At 34.3% G+C, this 17,464-nt stretch overlaps 1 protein-coding gene across 2 annotated transcripts in view; it reads right to left on the reverse strand.

Annotated features, from left to right (window-relative positions):
• LOC132159763 (low-density lipoprotein receptor-related protein 1B-like) overlaps positions 1-17,464 on the reverse strand; it is a 283,789-nt gene that overhangs the window by 80,983 nt on the left and 185,342 nt on the right. For both annotated transcript variants that reach the window (XM_059569364.1, XM_059569363.1), the window contains exons 45-56: positions 16,872-16,997; positions 14,506-14,634; positions 13,878-13,997; positions 12,888-13,001; positions 12,619-12,777; positions 10,667-10,789; positions 7,035-7,154; positions 6,556-6,684; positions 6,014-6,136; positions 4,458-4,598; positions 3,036-3,223; positions 1,478-1,661 (exon numbers count right to left, since the gene is read on the reverse strand). In XM_059569364.1, the coding sequence (XP_059425347.1) occupies positions 1,478-1,661; positions 3,036-3,223; positions 4,458-4,598; positions 6,014-6,136; positions 6,556-6,684; positions 7,035-7,154; positions 10,667-10,789; positions 12,619-12,777; positions 12,888-13,001; positions 13,878-13,997; positions 14,506-14,634; positions 16,872-16,997 (1,656 nt within the window). The remainder of the gene's footprint in view (positions 1-1,477; positions 1,662-3,035; positions 3,224-4,457; positions 4,599-6,013; positions 6,137-6,555; positions 6,685-7,034; positions 7,155-10,666; positions 10,790-12,618; positions 12,778-12,887; positions 13,002-13,877; positions 13,998-14,505; positions 14,635-16,871; positions 16,998-17,464) is intronic.

The following is a 17,464-nucleotide window of genomic DNA, read 5'->3' on the forward strand; positions in this document are numbered from 1 at the left end:
GAGAGAGAGATGGACAGACAGACAGAGAGAGAGAGAGAGAGAGAGAGAGAGAGTGAGAGAGAGAGAGAGAGAGAGAGAGAGAGAGAAAGAGAGAGAGAGAGAGAGAGAGAGAGAGAGAGAGTAAAAATATATATATATTTTTTTATAAATTTTTTTTTTTTCTCCTTTTTTTTCTAAGTGTTCTAAGGATAATTAGGTCACGGAACATTTTCTTGTTTAGTGGTGGTTTTACAAATACATTCAGACAAATAATGTGTTTAGTGTACATGCACTGGATGTTTAATATACTCTCTCAGATTGAATTATACCTTCAGAAAGGTAAAATGTACTACTGGTAACAGGGTTGAAAGTTTTAGGATTCAGTTTCAAACTACAAACCTTTTGCTCAAGGTCAAGAAAAATCTGCTTATTTACATATACTTTTTTTTCAATTATCAATCAGTTATTAAAAACAAACAACAAAAAAGCATGGTGACGTTTTAAGGCATTTTTAAAGGATAAAGCAATAAAACTTAACTTCTTTAGACAAAACATGTTTAAAACATTACTATTTCCTACTATAAATTCTACATTATATTTACTATATAATATATATTTACAAACTATATTTAAATTTGAATTATATTGCTTAAATAAACATCAGTTGTGCTATATATTATACAGGTAACAGGGTTCACATTACAAAAAGAAAAAGATAATACATTTTTTTAATATTATATAATTCTATGCATATTTCAATTATATTATATTACTTAAATAAATTAACGATTGTTCTGTAAACATTATAATGGTAACAAGGTTAATATTTTTTAAGATGCTTTAAAACAGAATGTATGAGGCTTAAATTCATCTTTGATGGTTTGCTTTATGAAAATATTATGATGTAGTAATTATTAAATATTATTTCTTTTTTTTTTCTTTTTTTAACTGGTAATGGAAAAATATTTAATGGTAACCGTATTGATATTTTTAATAACACAGTGAATTTAAACTGTAAAAACATGAGGGCAGAAAAAACCCCAAAATATTTTACTTTATTTCTATGTATTTTGTTTTCATCCAAATTTGTAAACAAAAAAAGTTAACCAAGTAAAATTTTGCATGTTAAAAAGGCAATTGTAATCGTAAGTGGAAGCCTTCGGTAGATTTCATTAGAAGCTTCTTTGCATGTCAGCAGTGTTTGCGAGCGAACACTAAATGAGTGAATATAAAAGTCTTTCTTTTATACAGTAAATAACTGCAGGCAGATGCCATATGTCACACCTGCATCTTCTCTTAGCCAATCAGAGCTCATCTCCAGCTGACGAACTAATTGTCTTCTACCTCCTGTTGCTTTCCTCTAAATATAAGTCACAACAAGACTCAGTATGCGTGTTCTTGCCCGTGCGGGGTGTTTCTGGGCAAGTGTGACAGAAAAATCTTTGTAAGGGTCCGCAGGAGCTCATTCACACCTGTGCTACTGAATAGAGCAGAGTACCTGAGAGAGACCTGCAGCTGTGGGGGTTACTGGCGGGACGCTGGTACCCATCAGCACACAGGCAGTGAAAAGACCCATAGGTGTTGATGCACTGGTGACTGCAGGGAAAGTTCTCAGAACATTCGTCCACGTCAATGCAAGTCCTGCCGTCGTTTTTCAGACGAAACCCCGGCCAGCATGTACACTAGAGAAGAAAGTAAAAAACAAAAAGATTTGCGGGTGAATCTCATAGAACTCTGCCAAGAACATGTATGGGTTATTTCACAACAAAAGAAAAATAAATTACCTTCCATATATAATTATATCATTATAATGAATTAAAAACATATACATGCTTTTCAATATATTTCACTGAAATGGTGTAAAATTCTATACATTTCTGTTTAACTAAATGAATAATGTTTCTTATAAAATATTAATTATATTATTGTATTATTGTTATTTTTATTATATATTATAAGATATTACAACAATAATTTAAAATATGCATAGTTTATCTAAAATATCAGATTTATTATTTTATAAATATTTTTTACAAATAAATTAATGTTAGACATTTATATAATTTCTTCATTGTGGGTGAAATATAACCATGACAAATTTACATGATTCACTCTAATACTAAAATATGCATTTTTTTTTTTTTCAAATGTCTTTTACAAACAATTTTCATTTATAACTGTGTTTGAATCATTTTAGAATTTCTTCATCAAATTTTTGATTTGACTTTTAGGTAAAATATAACCATGCCGAATGTATATAAAATTCACTTTAATACTAATGAGAGACTAATGGACAGGAAGTGAGCAGTGAAACAAAACAATGTTTACAAAGTTCCTAGACCATTAGTTTATTCATTAGTCATTCATCAAAACTATGCTTTATATTTTAATTATGCTGTAACAAAAGCTAAAACAAGCCAGAAAACCAGAGTTCTAGTAAGTTCGGAGCCACCGAGTCCTTGACTGCCTGTTTTTAAAGTCAGTGTGGCTGTCAAACGACCGGCCCAGTATACTGAGACATCTGCCAAACAAAGCTGTTCGATCTGCCAATCACTGTGTGTGTGTGTGTGTGTGTGTGTGTGTGTGTGTGCGCGCGTCATTCCCCCACTAAAAACATACATTGTTAGTGTATCTGTGTGTCTGCTTTACATCTCAATCCCTTGCTTTTCACTACCTCAGCTGACTTTCTCAAGCGCTAAATAGCTAGCATATGTGTTTTAGCGCTCTCGTTTATACATTCACCGGTTAAACATAAAAACTGACTGGAAACGGGATCATAACATTCTCCACGGATTTAGCGCTAAGTACTATAAACCTCTGTGGAATGTAAAAACATTATTACTTCGAATGATTTGTTTGCGCAGACTCCTCCAATATTGCCGTAGTCGCTAAAGCCTGCTAATGATGTTTATTGAGGGTTTGTTTAAAACACAAAAATATTATTTTGTATTCATAGGTCGTAGTTTCATGTTTGGACGTCTTTAGCGCAGAAGTTGAACCAGATGTTAAATTCGTAAAAATAAAATCTGGTACAGCGAGACATATGTGCTTCATACCTTGTATCCCACGGGTAGGTCTTGACAGTCCTGGGTACAGCCGCTGACTTTTCGGTTCAAACACTCGTTAACATGACAGTTCCTCTCATCAGATCGGTCGCCGCAGTCGTCGTGCTGATTACAAACGCTCCCCAGCGGGACGCAGCGGCCGTTTGCACACATGAAAACCGAACCGTTGCACAAACTTTCTAAAACATGGAGCAGTGAGAAGAAAAGGGGAGACAGAAATCAACAAAACCATCAGATGGGAGACACAGAGCTCAAGTGGTTGCTAGGGTGCTCTGGAAAGACTGGAACATGTTTATATGCATTACCTATGTCTGCAAAGTGGTTGCTAGGGTGTTTGAAAGGTTTTTAGCACATTTGCTATGCCTACATTACTATGCCACTGAGACTATTCTAGAAGGCTTTCACCACATTCTGATGTGGTTGCTAGGTTGTTCTGTGAGCTTTTTAGCATGGTTGCTATCGTGTTCTAGGTGGTTTTAAATATGTTGCAACTATATGTGGTTGCTATGGTGTTCTGAAAGCTTTATAGCCTGTTTGCTATGGCGTTCTTGGTGGTTTTGGTATTTTGCTAATGGTGCTCTTGGTGATTTTCATTAGGTTCCTACTGTATGTGGTTGCTAGGGTGTTATGTGAGTTTTTCTTAGCACATTTGATATGGAGTTATTGATGGTTTTCATTATGTTGCTACTGTATGTGGCTGCTAGGTTGTTTTGTGAGCTTTTTAGCACGGTTGCTACGGTGTTCTAAGTGGTTTTCAATATGTTACAACTGTATGTGGTTCCTAGGGTGTTCTGAAAGTTTTATAGCCTGTTTGCTATGGTGTTCTTGGTGGTTTTGTCACTTTCTTAATGGTGCTCTTGGTGGTTTACAATATGTTGCTTCTTTATATGGTTGCCAGGGTGTTCTGTGAGCTTTTTAGCACATTTGCTGTGGTGTTCTTCGATGATTTTAATCATGTTGCTACTGTATGTTGTTGCTAGGGTGTTCTGAGTACTTTTTAGCATGTTTGCTGTGGTGCTCTAGGTGGTTTTGTTTCTGTGGTGTTCTGGTTGGTTACTAGAGTTTAGCTTAACGGTCCAAGTCAAAAGAGCCTTATTATTGTTTTTAAGTTGTACTGTAAACATGTTGTAAACAATTGAACTTAATTTCCCACTAGAAATTGTTGCTTAATGAGCTTGGCTGGGAACATTAATGGCATCTGTTAACATTAATGGCATATGTTTGCCCTGAAACCAAAAACTGAAAAACAGAGGCACAGCAGTTTCATCAGCCCCTCTCTGCCCAGCTCAAGTGGTACTGGCAGGGGTACAGGACCCAAACGGGGAGGACCAGGTGTTCTGACAAATCCCATATGGGACGGAACCTGGGAACCTGTCAGTCAAATGGGATGCATGACACATGAGAGGGACTCGCCTGCAGCGGAACACTTTGGGTTGAGTGGCAGCTCGTCTGATTGGTCCAGACAGTCAGGAAAGCCATCACACTCCCATTGGGCTCTCAGTAAACACCGCCCATCTGCGCAGCGGAACTCCTCTTCTTTGCATAAACGATATTCTGTTGAAAAAGAGAGAGAGTATGAAAGGGAGAGAATTTAAACAACGGGAGAAAAAGTTCAAGCAAGTTTCAAATAAGTAGGCATGATATTTCAGTCACCATTATTTTTGAGTTTAAACAAGAAATATAGTCACTGAATTGTGAGATGTCACAATTATGAGAAATACTCGAAAAGGGACACACTGTTTGAAAATCTGGAATCTGAGGGTGCAAACAAATCAAAATACTGAAAAATCGCCTTTAAAGTTGTCCAAATGAAGTTCTTAGCAATGCTTATTACTAATCAAAAATTAAGTTTTAATATATTAACAGTAGGAAATTTACAAAATATCTTCATGAAAGATCATCTTTACTTAATACCCTAATGATTTTTAGCATAAAAGAAAAATCTATAATTTTGACACATAAAATTTATTTTTGCTATTGCTACAAATATACCCCAGCAACTTAAGACTGGTTTTGTGCTCCAGGGTCACATATACTGAAATATAAAGTCACCACTAGGACAATAAATTTGCAATTACTATATAAAGAAAAAAAATCACAATTACTAAAAATATTGAGCTATATTACTAGAAATATTGTCATGTTGAGAGAAATACAGTTACGATTTGTTCTATAAAGTTAAAAGAGAGACGAATTGTAAGAAGTAGTCACACTGCAAAACATAAAACCTCACTGGAGACAAAAATATATTTGTGAAAAATAAAGAGAAAAAAAATCCCAAATGGGACATATGAAGTCACAATTATGACAAAAAATAATAAATCAAAATGATGAAACCAGTCCTACTGAGATATACAAAGTCACTGATGACGTGTGAAGTAAATTATGAGGAAAAAAAGTGGTATATACGAGAAAAATCAAGTTGTGAGACTTAGTAACATTTGGAGATGGGACATGTGAAGTTTCAATTATTAGAAAAAAGGCACAATTATTATTGTCAAAATAATACCATTTATATTTAAAAAAAAAAAAAAAAAAAAAAAGGAAAAGATTTTAGGACCATAGAAATGTTGCACTTTGGCATTAAGCTAATTTTTACTAAACTTTACTCACTTAAATTTATTCTGAGTATTAAAATAAGAAAATAAACATATATTTAAATAATTAATAATTAATTTTTTTTTTTTTAATATTATTACATTTTTAGATTTTGTGGTAAAAAGCGTCCAGGACAGGTTTGTAAAATTCCTCCTCATACATAATTAAAAAGGTGACGAGTAGCCTATATTTCCAACAATTATTGAGTTTATTCTTTGATCTGAAGGACAGAACAGTGAGTTATACATGCATTCCAACTGCTAAAACGTCTAATTGATGTTGTGCCAACACATTACAACCCATTGAACAGGCCGCAAAGGGATGTTCATTTTCAACAGAAAGTAATGAATCGAGAAAGCGGAGCTGCTCACCGCATTCCAGAGACTCGTCAGAACCATCTCCGCAGTCGTCGTCATGGTCACACACGAAACGCCGTGGAACACAGTTCTGGTTCCGGCACTGGAACGTGCTCTCAGTGCATGTGTTGTTCGGAGCTTATTAAAGATAGTAACGGGAACAGACACGGCGTTAGGTGTGTGTTAGGATAAAAGGAGTAGTACATAACAGACCCCTGAGACTTGTCTCAAATCCACTATTATTTTGGTTATGTTTCTGATAATTCAGGGAAAGCAGATAAAAAGAAGATATTTGGGGTAAATTCAGCACCTTATTATCCAACAGTGGTATTAACTAGTGTTCCCTGTTTTAAAGAGACAAATAAGAAAAGTAATTTTAAACTTTTAAACATAAGTAACATGAATCCAGTCAAATATGTCCAAACCTTTTGACTGATGCATTCATTTACTAGAGTCATTACTGTTGCGAAAAGCAGCAATTACATTACAACTCTGGGGTGAGAACCGAAACAGGAAGTTGCTGGTTTTGTGAGCAGAAATATAATGTTTGAAATTACCACAGCCAGCTACCGCCAGTTCATCGCTACCATCAGGACAGTCTCTCTCCCCGTCACATAACCAGTTCCTGGCCACACAAGCGTATGATCCTGGGCAACTGAACAAACCGGGGGCGCATGTTGCCGAACCTGTCAAAAAAAAAGATTGAGCATGGCAATCTCAAGCCAACATGCTGCATAATGTCATTAATGAATATTCATGTTTAAAAAAAAAAACTTTCTTGAAATAATTGAAAAAGTTTAAGCATTGTCTTGAGAACTTGTTTAACAATCTGTTTGTGTTTGACCTTTGAGGAACCTGATGGTTTTTTTTTCAGACCCCGTTTGTTAGGAGCACAGCATGGCCATAAATTCGCAACTATGATGAAATCGCAGACCAATTTTTCTTCCCGCCGCTTTCTGGTTGATTTATATCCCTGCTCTCAGAGGAAGTCTTTCATTGTGTGGCCTAAATGCAAATACGTGCTTCAGAGTTTTACCGCAAATTTCCTCGCTTTCGTCCAATCCGTCACCGCAGTCGTCCTCCCCATCACAGAGCCACTGTTTGGCGATGCACTTGTTTTTCGAACAGGCGAACTGATTCCAAAGGCACGATGAATCTAGAGGGAAAAGTTTGAACTTTGAAAATAAACCCACTGGAGGCAGTACTGACATTTAAGGAACTGTACAAGCAAAAATTTTGATTCTTTCATCATTTATGTTGTTTAAAGCCACTTTGGCTTTAGTTCTTTCATAGAACACTGAAAGAACACAGCTTTTTTTCCAAATATGAAGGGATAAATAGAAATGAAACACATTAAAATGTGTAAACATTTTATCTTGTGGTCCAGGAATGAAAAAGTCATACGGGTTTGGAAAGACATAAAGGTGAAGAAATAATGATAGAATTTTCATTTTGGCAGGATAACTACAAAGTAAATAAATAAACCCTATAACAACCAAAATAAAAAATGTTAAATATATATATATATATATATATGTATATATATATATATATATATATATATATATATATATATATATATATATATATATATATATATATATATTAATTCATTATATATTAAGAAATTATTAAGAAATAAGTCATATAGGTTTGAAAGGAGAGTGAATGAATAATGTCAATTTTCATTTTGGCGGGAAAACTAAGAAAAATAACATGTATACCCTATAATAATCAAAATGAAAGAGTAAACCTCTATTAATTAAATACTTTTCTTTCTAACAGACAAAGAATATGTATGTGTGTGTGTGTGTGTGTGTGTGTGTGTGTATGTATGAAAATTAGTATTTTCATCTTATAATAACCAAAATAAAACACACAACAACAACAACAACAAAAAATCCATTTAATGTGGTTTGGAACAACATGAGGATAAATAAATGATATCAGAATTTTCATTTTTGGCATGAAAACTAAGAAAAACAAATTTGTACCTTTTACAACACAACACAACACAACACACACACACACACACACACACACAAATCTAAGTATGTTATGTTGTGTTCCAAGAAAGAATACGCCATATGGGTTTGAAATGACATGAATTATATACTCTAAACCGATTAAACAAAATTAAACCGATGAATCCACTTCAATAGTTTGAAAGCCAAACTGAGTACAATATCTGCGGAAAGTGGCCTCTAAAAGCTCTCTTCGCCCTTGTTGGGATTAGAGATTCAACTTTGGAAGGCGATCGTGCTAGCAAGCACTTTTAAAGTAATTGTCCACTTGCATACGCACGCGAGCCACGGAAGGTGCGACCAAATATGCCCCTATCAGCAGTCTGAAAGTTTGTTTGCTTGCGTGTGCCATTGATTTTGTGATATCTCTGCAAAGCCACCGGCAGCTCGGACAGAGACACCAAGGTCACCAAGAGAAAGGTTTAAAAAAGTGACACCAAAAGGGCTGAAGACAACGAAAGCGGAGAGGATGAATAGGTAAATGAGGGTCATTATTCAAAACCTGCCTTAGGGGAAGTCTCAAAAGAACAAATAACCAAACTGAAAGGTGGAACAGCACCAGCACATTCGTCAAGATCAAGGACACAGAAACAAATCCATATTACTTCTGATTGTGGGTCAGTGACTACAAGGTCGCTACACGGTCCAGTGTTGCGCTGGCTTCACAGGAGCTTCAGTCGCAGATCAGAGTTCTTGCTCAGAATAAGACGCTTTGAAGCGGAACCAAAAGGATTCCTGGCATGGGGTCGGGACAGAAGCAAAGCTAAGATTGGTCGCAGCAGGAAAGCAGAACTTCCTAAAACCTCACACTTTACGATTCTGCTCACTTTAGAGGTACAGCACAAAGTTTGAGATGGAGAGAAACATGAATGTCGATAAGATTAATAATTATGCAACACATTTACAGCAAGATGTGGCTGGAATTAACCTTCACCTAAGGTTATACAGTTGTTCAAGTAACTTTCTTTAAAAAATATAATGAAAATCATTTAAATATTCCCCCTAAGCAAATCCTTAAATTGTAAGAAGCCACAAATTGTAAGAAATAAGATATTATCAAATTACAAGATTTAAAGCACTGCAAGACATATAGTCATATTGTAAGATATGAAATCATAATAATAATTATCATTATAACTAGACATAAAGACAGATGTAAAGTCACGATGGGAGACAAAAAATTGAAAAAATGAAGAGGAATAAAGTCGCATTATGAGATATAAAGCAGTATCGCGAGATATGTAGTCATATTGTGAGATACACTAGCAATTTTAGAAGAAAATGTTACTACAACAAGAAATTAAGTCACACTGTGAAATTTAAAGTCACATTTTCAGTTAGAAATTCACGATGGCTATAACGAGAAATAAAGTCACAATGCAAGACTTAAAAGTCATGACTGAAGCCACAAATTGTGAGAAATGAAGTCATAATTATGAGAAATAGTTGCAATAGGAGATATAAAGCAGTACTCCAAGATATACAGTCATATTGTGAGATACAGCAATTCTACAAAAAATAATAATAATTACGACACATCGTGAAATACATTTTCAGATATAAAGTCACCACAGAAGATGTGTATTTGCAAATTGAGAAAAAAAATAAAGAAAAATAAAGCTGCACTGTGAGATAATGCCGCACTGCAAGATACAGTAGTAATTTTAAAATAAAATATTGCTATAATGAAAAATAGTCACACTGCGAGATTTAAAGTTACATTTTCGGGTATAAAGTGACCACGGGAGATATACATTTTCAAACTGTGAGCAATAAAGTCATAATTACAAAAAAATATTGCATTGCAATATATAAAGCAGCACTGCGAGATATATAGACATAATGAGATATAGTACCAATTCTGGGGAAAAAAATCATTATAACGAGAAATAAAGTCACAGCTCGCGATTTAAAATCATCATGGACGCCTAAAAGTTACAAACTGTGAGAAATAAAGACATAATTATGAGAAATAGTCACATTAAGATATAAAGAAGAATTGTGAGACATAGTAGGAAATGAATAAATAAAAAGTCACACGTAAGACTTAAAATCCCATTTTAAGACATGAAGTCACAATGGGAGATCGAAACTTTAAGAAATAATTTTGTGAAAAACAGTAACAAATGCACTATTGCTAAATAAATATAATAATAATAATACAAATACATTATGAGAAAAAGTCACATTTTTAAATACAAAGCCACAATTGGGACATGAAAACTCAAAATTATAAGGAAAAAGTTGCAATTATGAGAATATAATTAGCTTTTTGTTTTTACCCTGAAGTGGAAAGGCGCTTCAATAAAATTAAATCACATAAAAGCACAAGCTTATCAGACTTCTACATTAATTTGTCTGGAATTTAAAATAACTTTTAGATAAAAGCATAACTGTAACTGTGTAAAGCCAGGAATGTCAAGCAGCTAAACCTTCACATTTAGCACTTACCACATACCAGCAGTGACAAGTCGATCAATAGAGCAAAATAGCACTTACGTTCTAATGTAGATGGTGGTACGTGACTTGAAGTTAAATAAAGTCTTTAGACGTGAATATATTCATTAGGATGACATATACTGTAGAGCACACAATGTGTCTGGCAGGCCTGATCAGTTGAAAAATGGAGAAAGGTGGTGCTCACCACATTGAAATTCATCCGCTCCGTCCTCGCAGTCTTTCTGTCCATCGCACAACCAGACGCTGGAGATGCAGTTTCCACTGGGACACGCAAAATGGCCGTCCTCACAAGTATGAACTGAAGAAGCTGGGAGAAATGCCAGAATGAAGACAATGAGTGTTTAGAGGAACCTGTGGAAACCATCTGAAGTTCTTACTTATAAAACAATTACCAGAGGGTTTGCTATGTTCACCACTATAAAAAAAAAAGAAAGGATGAGAACGTGCTGTAATCAAATCAATTGTATGACCTGTAAATGTCTACCTCAGCTTCAATTATCACATTTCTTATCTGTGGTTTTGTATTTACATTTGGATTCTGACTTGCATATCAAGGTTTTTTTAAACCTGAAGCATCTCCTTGAGTAAAAGAATAGTAAAAATGCGAGTTTCTGTTTTCTACATGATGGGAGTGACCACAGCAGAGGTCAGGAACTGAATCCTCTTCATATTTCTATTGAAGGTTTGTGCTCATTTCTGTAGAACTCTAGTTTTTAAATGGACATGAAGATTTTTAAAGAATCAGTGCTTTAGCTAACAATCACACATTAGTTTTAAGTATTTCTGCCTTCAAGACTTCCAGGAAAGTTCCTATGTAGAAGTTTTGAAATCATAAATGGGTGTTTACAGGAAGTTTTATGACCCTAGTCATTGATTTTTATTACATTTTTTTTTCATTGCTGTGAAAAGACTCTATAACTGCCTAAGAAAACTTCAATATGGTATCATTAGATGGATACTTTTCCGTTTCCTTTTTCCTTTATAGATTTGTTTTACTTTTTTTTCAAGACCAAGTTGAAATCTTAAAATATCAAAATAAAATAAAAACAACTGTTTTAACTATGATAATTAAAGTAAAAGTGAAAAACATATAAACGTATACACATGTATAACAAATACTGTATGCATGGATACAAATGCACGTCAATATATATTCTCTCATTAACACATAAAATTAATCAAACCTGTAGTGAAAAAAAAAACTAACATTTTATTGTCAAATCAAAATTATTATAGGGATTGACTGATCGATTTATTGATTGATTTTTAGGTGAAAATTTATAAACCTGAAAAAAAATTATATATAATTACTGTGTAAATGAATAAATTAAGTTAATAAATTATCATTTACAATTAAAATGCAGCTGTGATCATTAAAAAGTCTGTGTAAAATTGTATATATATATATATATATATATATATATATATATATAATATTGTGACTTGATGCCACAATTTAATTTACACACATTCTGACATTTATGTATATACTGTAAAATATCATGTCAGAATGTGAATAATTTTACATTTACATTAAGTCATTTAGCAGCGACTTAATGAATGAATGAATGAAACTGCAGCATCAACAAGTCACAATAAAATATTCACACATGATCATCAGCAACCCACTTCTACCACAATTCCTTTATTGACATTCCCTAACTTGCAGATTTCAAAGACAAATCCAACTTTCCAACTTTTAATTACAATATTGCGATGGCGTTTATGTGCGCTCAGCTCATAAATTCTGACAGGACTGTAAAGTTCCGAAAAAAATAAAAATTCTACACACTCATTGACTTCCAGAGTTCGGTTTCACTCAGCCACAAGGACTTATTAAGTCACTAAATATTCTCAGTAGGTCCTGGGCTTTCTACATATATCATAAATATCTAAGTATATTACTGTCAAATATTTGGCAGGACTCAATGTGATTGAGTCAAAAAAAGTCCACATTTCACAGCTTCATAAAAGGCTCTGGCGATGTGAGCCGTCACTGTACCGTAATGCAAACTTTGTAAAAATTCCCTTTGTTCCCAGTGCTATTTTCCATTCTTAATGTGACAACATTGTTCTTTGAACACTAACAAACAAGAGAAAGACAGTCCGGGGGAGAGAATGCAAATGCATTTCTACCGTGGCAGTGTATTTCGTCTGCATAATCCCCACAATCGTTGGCTCCATCACAGATCCAGGAGGGATGAACACACAGAGACGTGGTATTGCAGCTTAGAAACCTCTCACTGTTGCTGGCACGAGAACCCAGTCTGTAGTATTCCATGCAGTCTGTGCTATCTGGAAACAGAGAGGACCATGAGATGAGGGTTTCACATGTTAAGTGACATGCAAATGACACACCGTCAGTAGTGTGAACGGGCTAGCGCCTTCACACATGCTAATCTTACTACAGCTTTTCTCGTCCGATGCGTCAGAGCAATCAATGATCTGATTACACCAGGATGATGCAGGAATACAGGCACTGTCTGCACAGCGTCGCTCAGAAGATGAACACGAGGAATCTGAAACCAAAAAGAAAAAAAAAGCAGATTAACTAGACACACCTTGAAATCATACAAAGACACTTTAAATGAAGTCAAACCACTTTTAAGCAAACCAAAATGCTTTAAAAGAAGTCACACCAATTTAAAGCAAACTAAAATGCTTTAAACACTAAAGTCAGTCGACTTTAAACCAAACAAAAACATTTAGATGAAGTCAGACATCTTTTAAGCAATCCGAGATTGTTTCTGAATAGTTTAATATGTAATATGAAAGCAAAGTGCTGATAGTTACTTTTGCTTTGACATTTGCATAATTCCAATTTATAGAAAATAATAACAATTAACTGTGTAAATACATCAATATTAAAGATATCTGTGCTAACGTAATGGAAATAGAAACCCAGTGATAGTGTGAATGCAAAACTGGTCTATTTAAATAGGTGTGTGTCTGATTCTAAATTAAGATAAATTAGATCTTACTCCATTTTAAAGTCCAGTGTGAATGCAGAACTGGTCTTGATTCTTACAAAAAGGAGATAATCAAGTTTCACTGGCTACAGGTGACAAGATACAATAAAAATATCTGTAATGAGAAGTATTTTATTTCCAAAATCAAATGTTTCTAGAAGCATTTAGATTTCTGCATTGTTGGCACGAGTACAGCTTTCATTGGCCTTCACTGAAGCTTCTACATCATAGATGTGTTTCTGCATTAAAGCTTAATGTTGTGATTTAAATGTCCAAACAGGATGAGAATTCCTACTGATTGATGGATTACATTTCTCCAGAGAGTCGGACAGAATGAGAAAAAAAAAAAAAAAGAAGATTCCTGAACTGACCAACACTGGATTGACAATGGGTTTCAATTGTGCGAGAAGAAGAAACAATACCCACTGTTACAGTAAACTTCATCAGAGTTATCTCCGCAATCATTCACGCCATTACAGAATCGATGGTTGGCCACACAGCGCTGGTTATAGCACGATTTATAGCCGTGTCTGCAGTTCCGGTTCTCTAAAGAATGATAAAGGAAAGATTAGGAATAGGACTCCACAATAATATGTGTTGGAGATATTTAATAAAGTTATATTAAGGACAGACAGACAGACAGATAGACAGATAGATAGGATAGATAGATAGATAGATAGATAGATAGATAGATAGATAGATAGATAGATAGATAGATAGATAGATAGATAGATAGATAGATAGATAGATAGATAGATTATTCAAAAATATATAATAAATATGCAATGTAAAGTCTGGATAGTAAAACTATCTGAAAGCAACTGCTTCATTAGAAACTCTGCTTGAAAAAGTAAAGACAGAGAGAGAGAGAGACAGAGGAGCAGTAAGGCTGTCAAATTACTCGCACTCATTACGTTTTTGCCAGGCTTCTCTAAGCTCATCTTATTAGCCTGAGTCACAGGGGAACAGGAAGACCTTCTGTAGCTTCCTTCATTCAGTTTAGAGATGAAACCTGAGGGCTCAAACACAGCACCGTGCCTGATTGGGTTCTTACCACAATACTGCATCTTCTCATCCGACCTGTCTTTGCAGTGAGTGATGCCGTCACATGTCAGTTGGTAATCGATGCATTCCCCGTTTCCGCACTGGAACTCAGAGTGGATGTTACAGGAGGAGTTCATGGCTATAAGATGAGAGAAAAAGAGATTTGTAGAGTTGTGATGTGCTGCCTTGAAGTTTAGATTAGGTATGAGCATTGACTGCTTCAGTGTTTGACACATAATCAGACGAGGATAGACGTGGCAATGGAATTTTTTTTTACTGTTAGTCTATGTACACAAGCTTCAGAGGGATGCCTCCTTGGCCTTTGCATTGCATCCCCTGTGTTCTTTTCTTTTCCATCTGATGCACTATGTCTAGCTGTTTGAACACAAAAACACATCTGTGTATAAGCCCCATAATCCTCTCCAAGCAGAGTGGAACCCTGTTGGAATCCTAGACTGAAAGTCACCATGTACAGTATATGTAGTGTCCGTGTGCTACCGTACTGAATCTAACCAATGTTTCTTGAAGTCTATCAACTGCTTTTATTTTTATTTTTTTTGTACTCATGCCCATCCCTGACAAAAATCAATTACATATACAATAGATGGGTGTTCCAGTAATATCAATGTCTATACAGAAGCCTCCAGAACCATTTAATATTTAGATCTAGCTAACTGTATCAACTATGCAAATATGTTGTAAAGAAACCAGCAACTAGACCTGGCCCATCTATCCAGATAGGAATCTATAGTGGCTCCAATAAAGGTGAAAATAAAAGCACTTAGCATTTAGACTTGAAGAAGTTGACCTTTTTTTTTCTGAAAACAAGACAATAATTTTTACTTGTCTAGAAAATCCTTCTTGATTTAAGATTTTTTATACATGTATATATATATATATATATATATATATATATATATATATATATATATATATATATATATATATATATATATAGGCTGGGAACAAGAAAATAAAAATGACTGTACTGAATGTACAATCTAGATCAAAATCTGGTTCCAAAAAGCAAATGCAATCTAAATCATAATCTGGATTTAGAGTACAGATCATAATCTGAAATTAGACAAAAAAAATAATAATTATATATATATATATATATATATATATATATATATATATATATATATATATATATATATATATATATATATATATATATATATATATATATATATATATATATATACACACACACACAAAATCTGAATCGTAATCTGGATTAAGAATATGGATCATAATCTTAATCCAAATCACAATCATGGTGTCAAATCCATATATTTGAAGTAGAGAATATGGATGGTATTTTGTTAATGTTCAGTTATATTTAAGAATACAGGCCCAGAACCTAAATCTGAACAAAATAAATCTGTACATCCTGGATGTACGATATAGACAAAGAAATACAAAAACATGCAATATATTTAGAGCAAACAGAATCTGAATATAATTTAGAACATGGAATATAACCTGAATCATCAACTTTATTTAGAATTTATATTTTGAGAAAGGGATATCTGAATTACAAACTGTATGGAATCTGGATCCAGAACCTAAATTATAATTCTAAATTCTGAGGGAAATGAATATGAATCACAATTTGGATTTGGAAGTAAAATGAAATATGGATATGGAGTACTGATGTACTTATAGATTACAATCTGGTTCCAAAATGACATATTCATAGCAAATAGAATGCGAATCATAATCTGGATTCAGAATATGGATCACAATCCGAGTCGATATCACAACCTTGGCTTCTGAATTACAATCTCTATGCACACTTGGTTTTTCATAATCTGGGCCCAGAACCTAAATTCTGACCAAAATTAATTTGAATCACAATCTGGATTTGGAATCTACATTCAGAGCCACAGGAATCTCAGTCAATCTCAGTCAATTAGATTTGCAAATAATATAAATAATAATTAGCATAAGAATGCTGCAGTAATAAGGTTGTTGGACCACAGCCTTGCTGAGAGATTTATGCTGTAGTTTGCTCCTAGAGCAGCAGAATGTTCTTCTCACTATGCTAAAAGCAGCCGCTCCGTCCCACATACCCCCTTTCTCAGCTATCAGCCTCTAGACCAAGGGCACGTCAGACCTGAACGTGTGCTCTGAATTTCAATCCAGAGCGAATCAGCCGCCAAACATTTCACATTCTCATAACTTGCTTTAACACCAGCATCCCAAACAGAAATATCTGCTATTATTTGGAAAACGCCAGCATAAAGATAACTTCAATAATAACAGATATGGACTTAGCCACATAACTCAAAGTACTGAGACATACTAGAAACATTTTGGGTGACTGAAAATGAGCAAGAGATACAGAGACAGAGAGGATACAGGACTTACATACACATCTGTTATCATCCAGTAATATCCGTTCTCCACGGCAAGTACAGTTTACCACACCAAGTGGAGTCAAAAGGCAAAGGTCATGGCACCCTCCATTATTCACGCTGCATGGGGATGACTCACCTAAAAGTAGCAAGAGAAATCTTTGGTAACAAATCACTCATTTTAGTGCACTGAGACAAATCGTGAGATTTACAGCAATAAATGAATAAGTAAAAAATATATATATAAAAGTATTGATATTTAATATTACTATTGGGGGGTTAAGCATTTAAACTGCAGAATAAAGAATCGATAATTAAGTGCAAAATTGACTGTATTTGGATTGCCATATGGAACTACAATATAAATGGTAACCTGCTTACTAGGGATGTTCATTTCGGTAAATTTTCCAGACTGACAACCGTTACTTGTTAACCGAACATTAACTGTTAACTGGTAAGATTAGAACGATAAATCAGTAGGACTATTAAATAAAAATAGAATGGATGAGTGTCTGTGAACCATTTAAAATAAAACATTTTTTTCCACAAGTTTATTTTAACGTGCAAACAGCAGCATAGAGAACAATACAGAAACAACAGAACCTG

This window comes from Carassius carassius, chromosome 16 (assembly GCF_963082965.1).
Source record: "Carassius carassius chromosome 16, fCarCar2.1, whole genome shotgun sequence".
Taxonomy (NCBI): domain Eukaryota; kingdom Metazoa; phylum Chordata; class Actinopteri; order Cypriniformes; family Cyprinidae; genus Carassius; species Carassius carassius.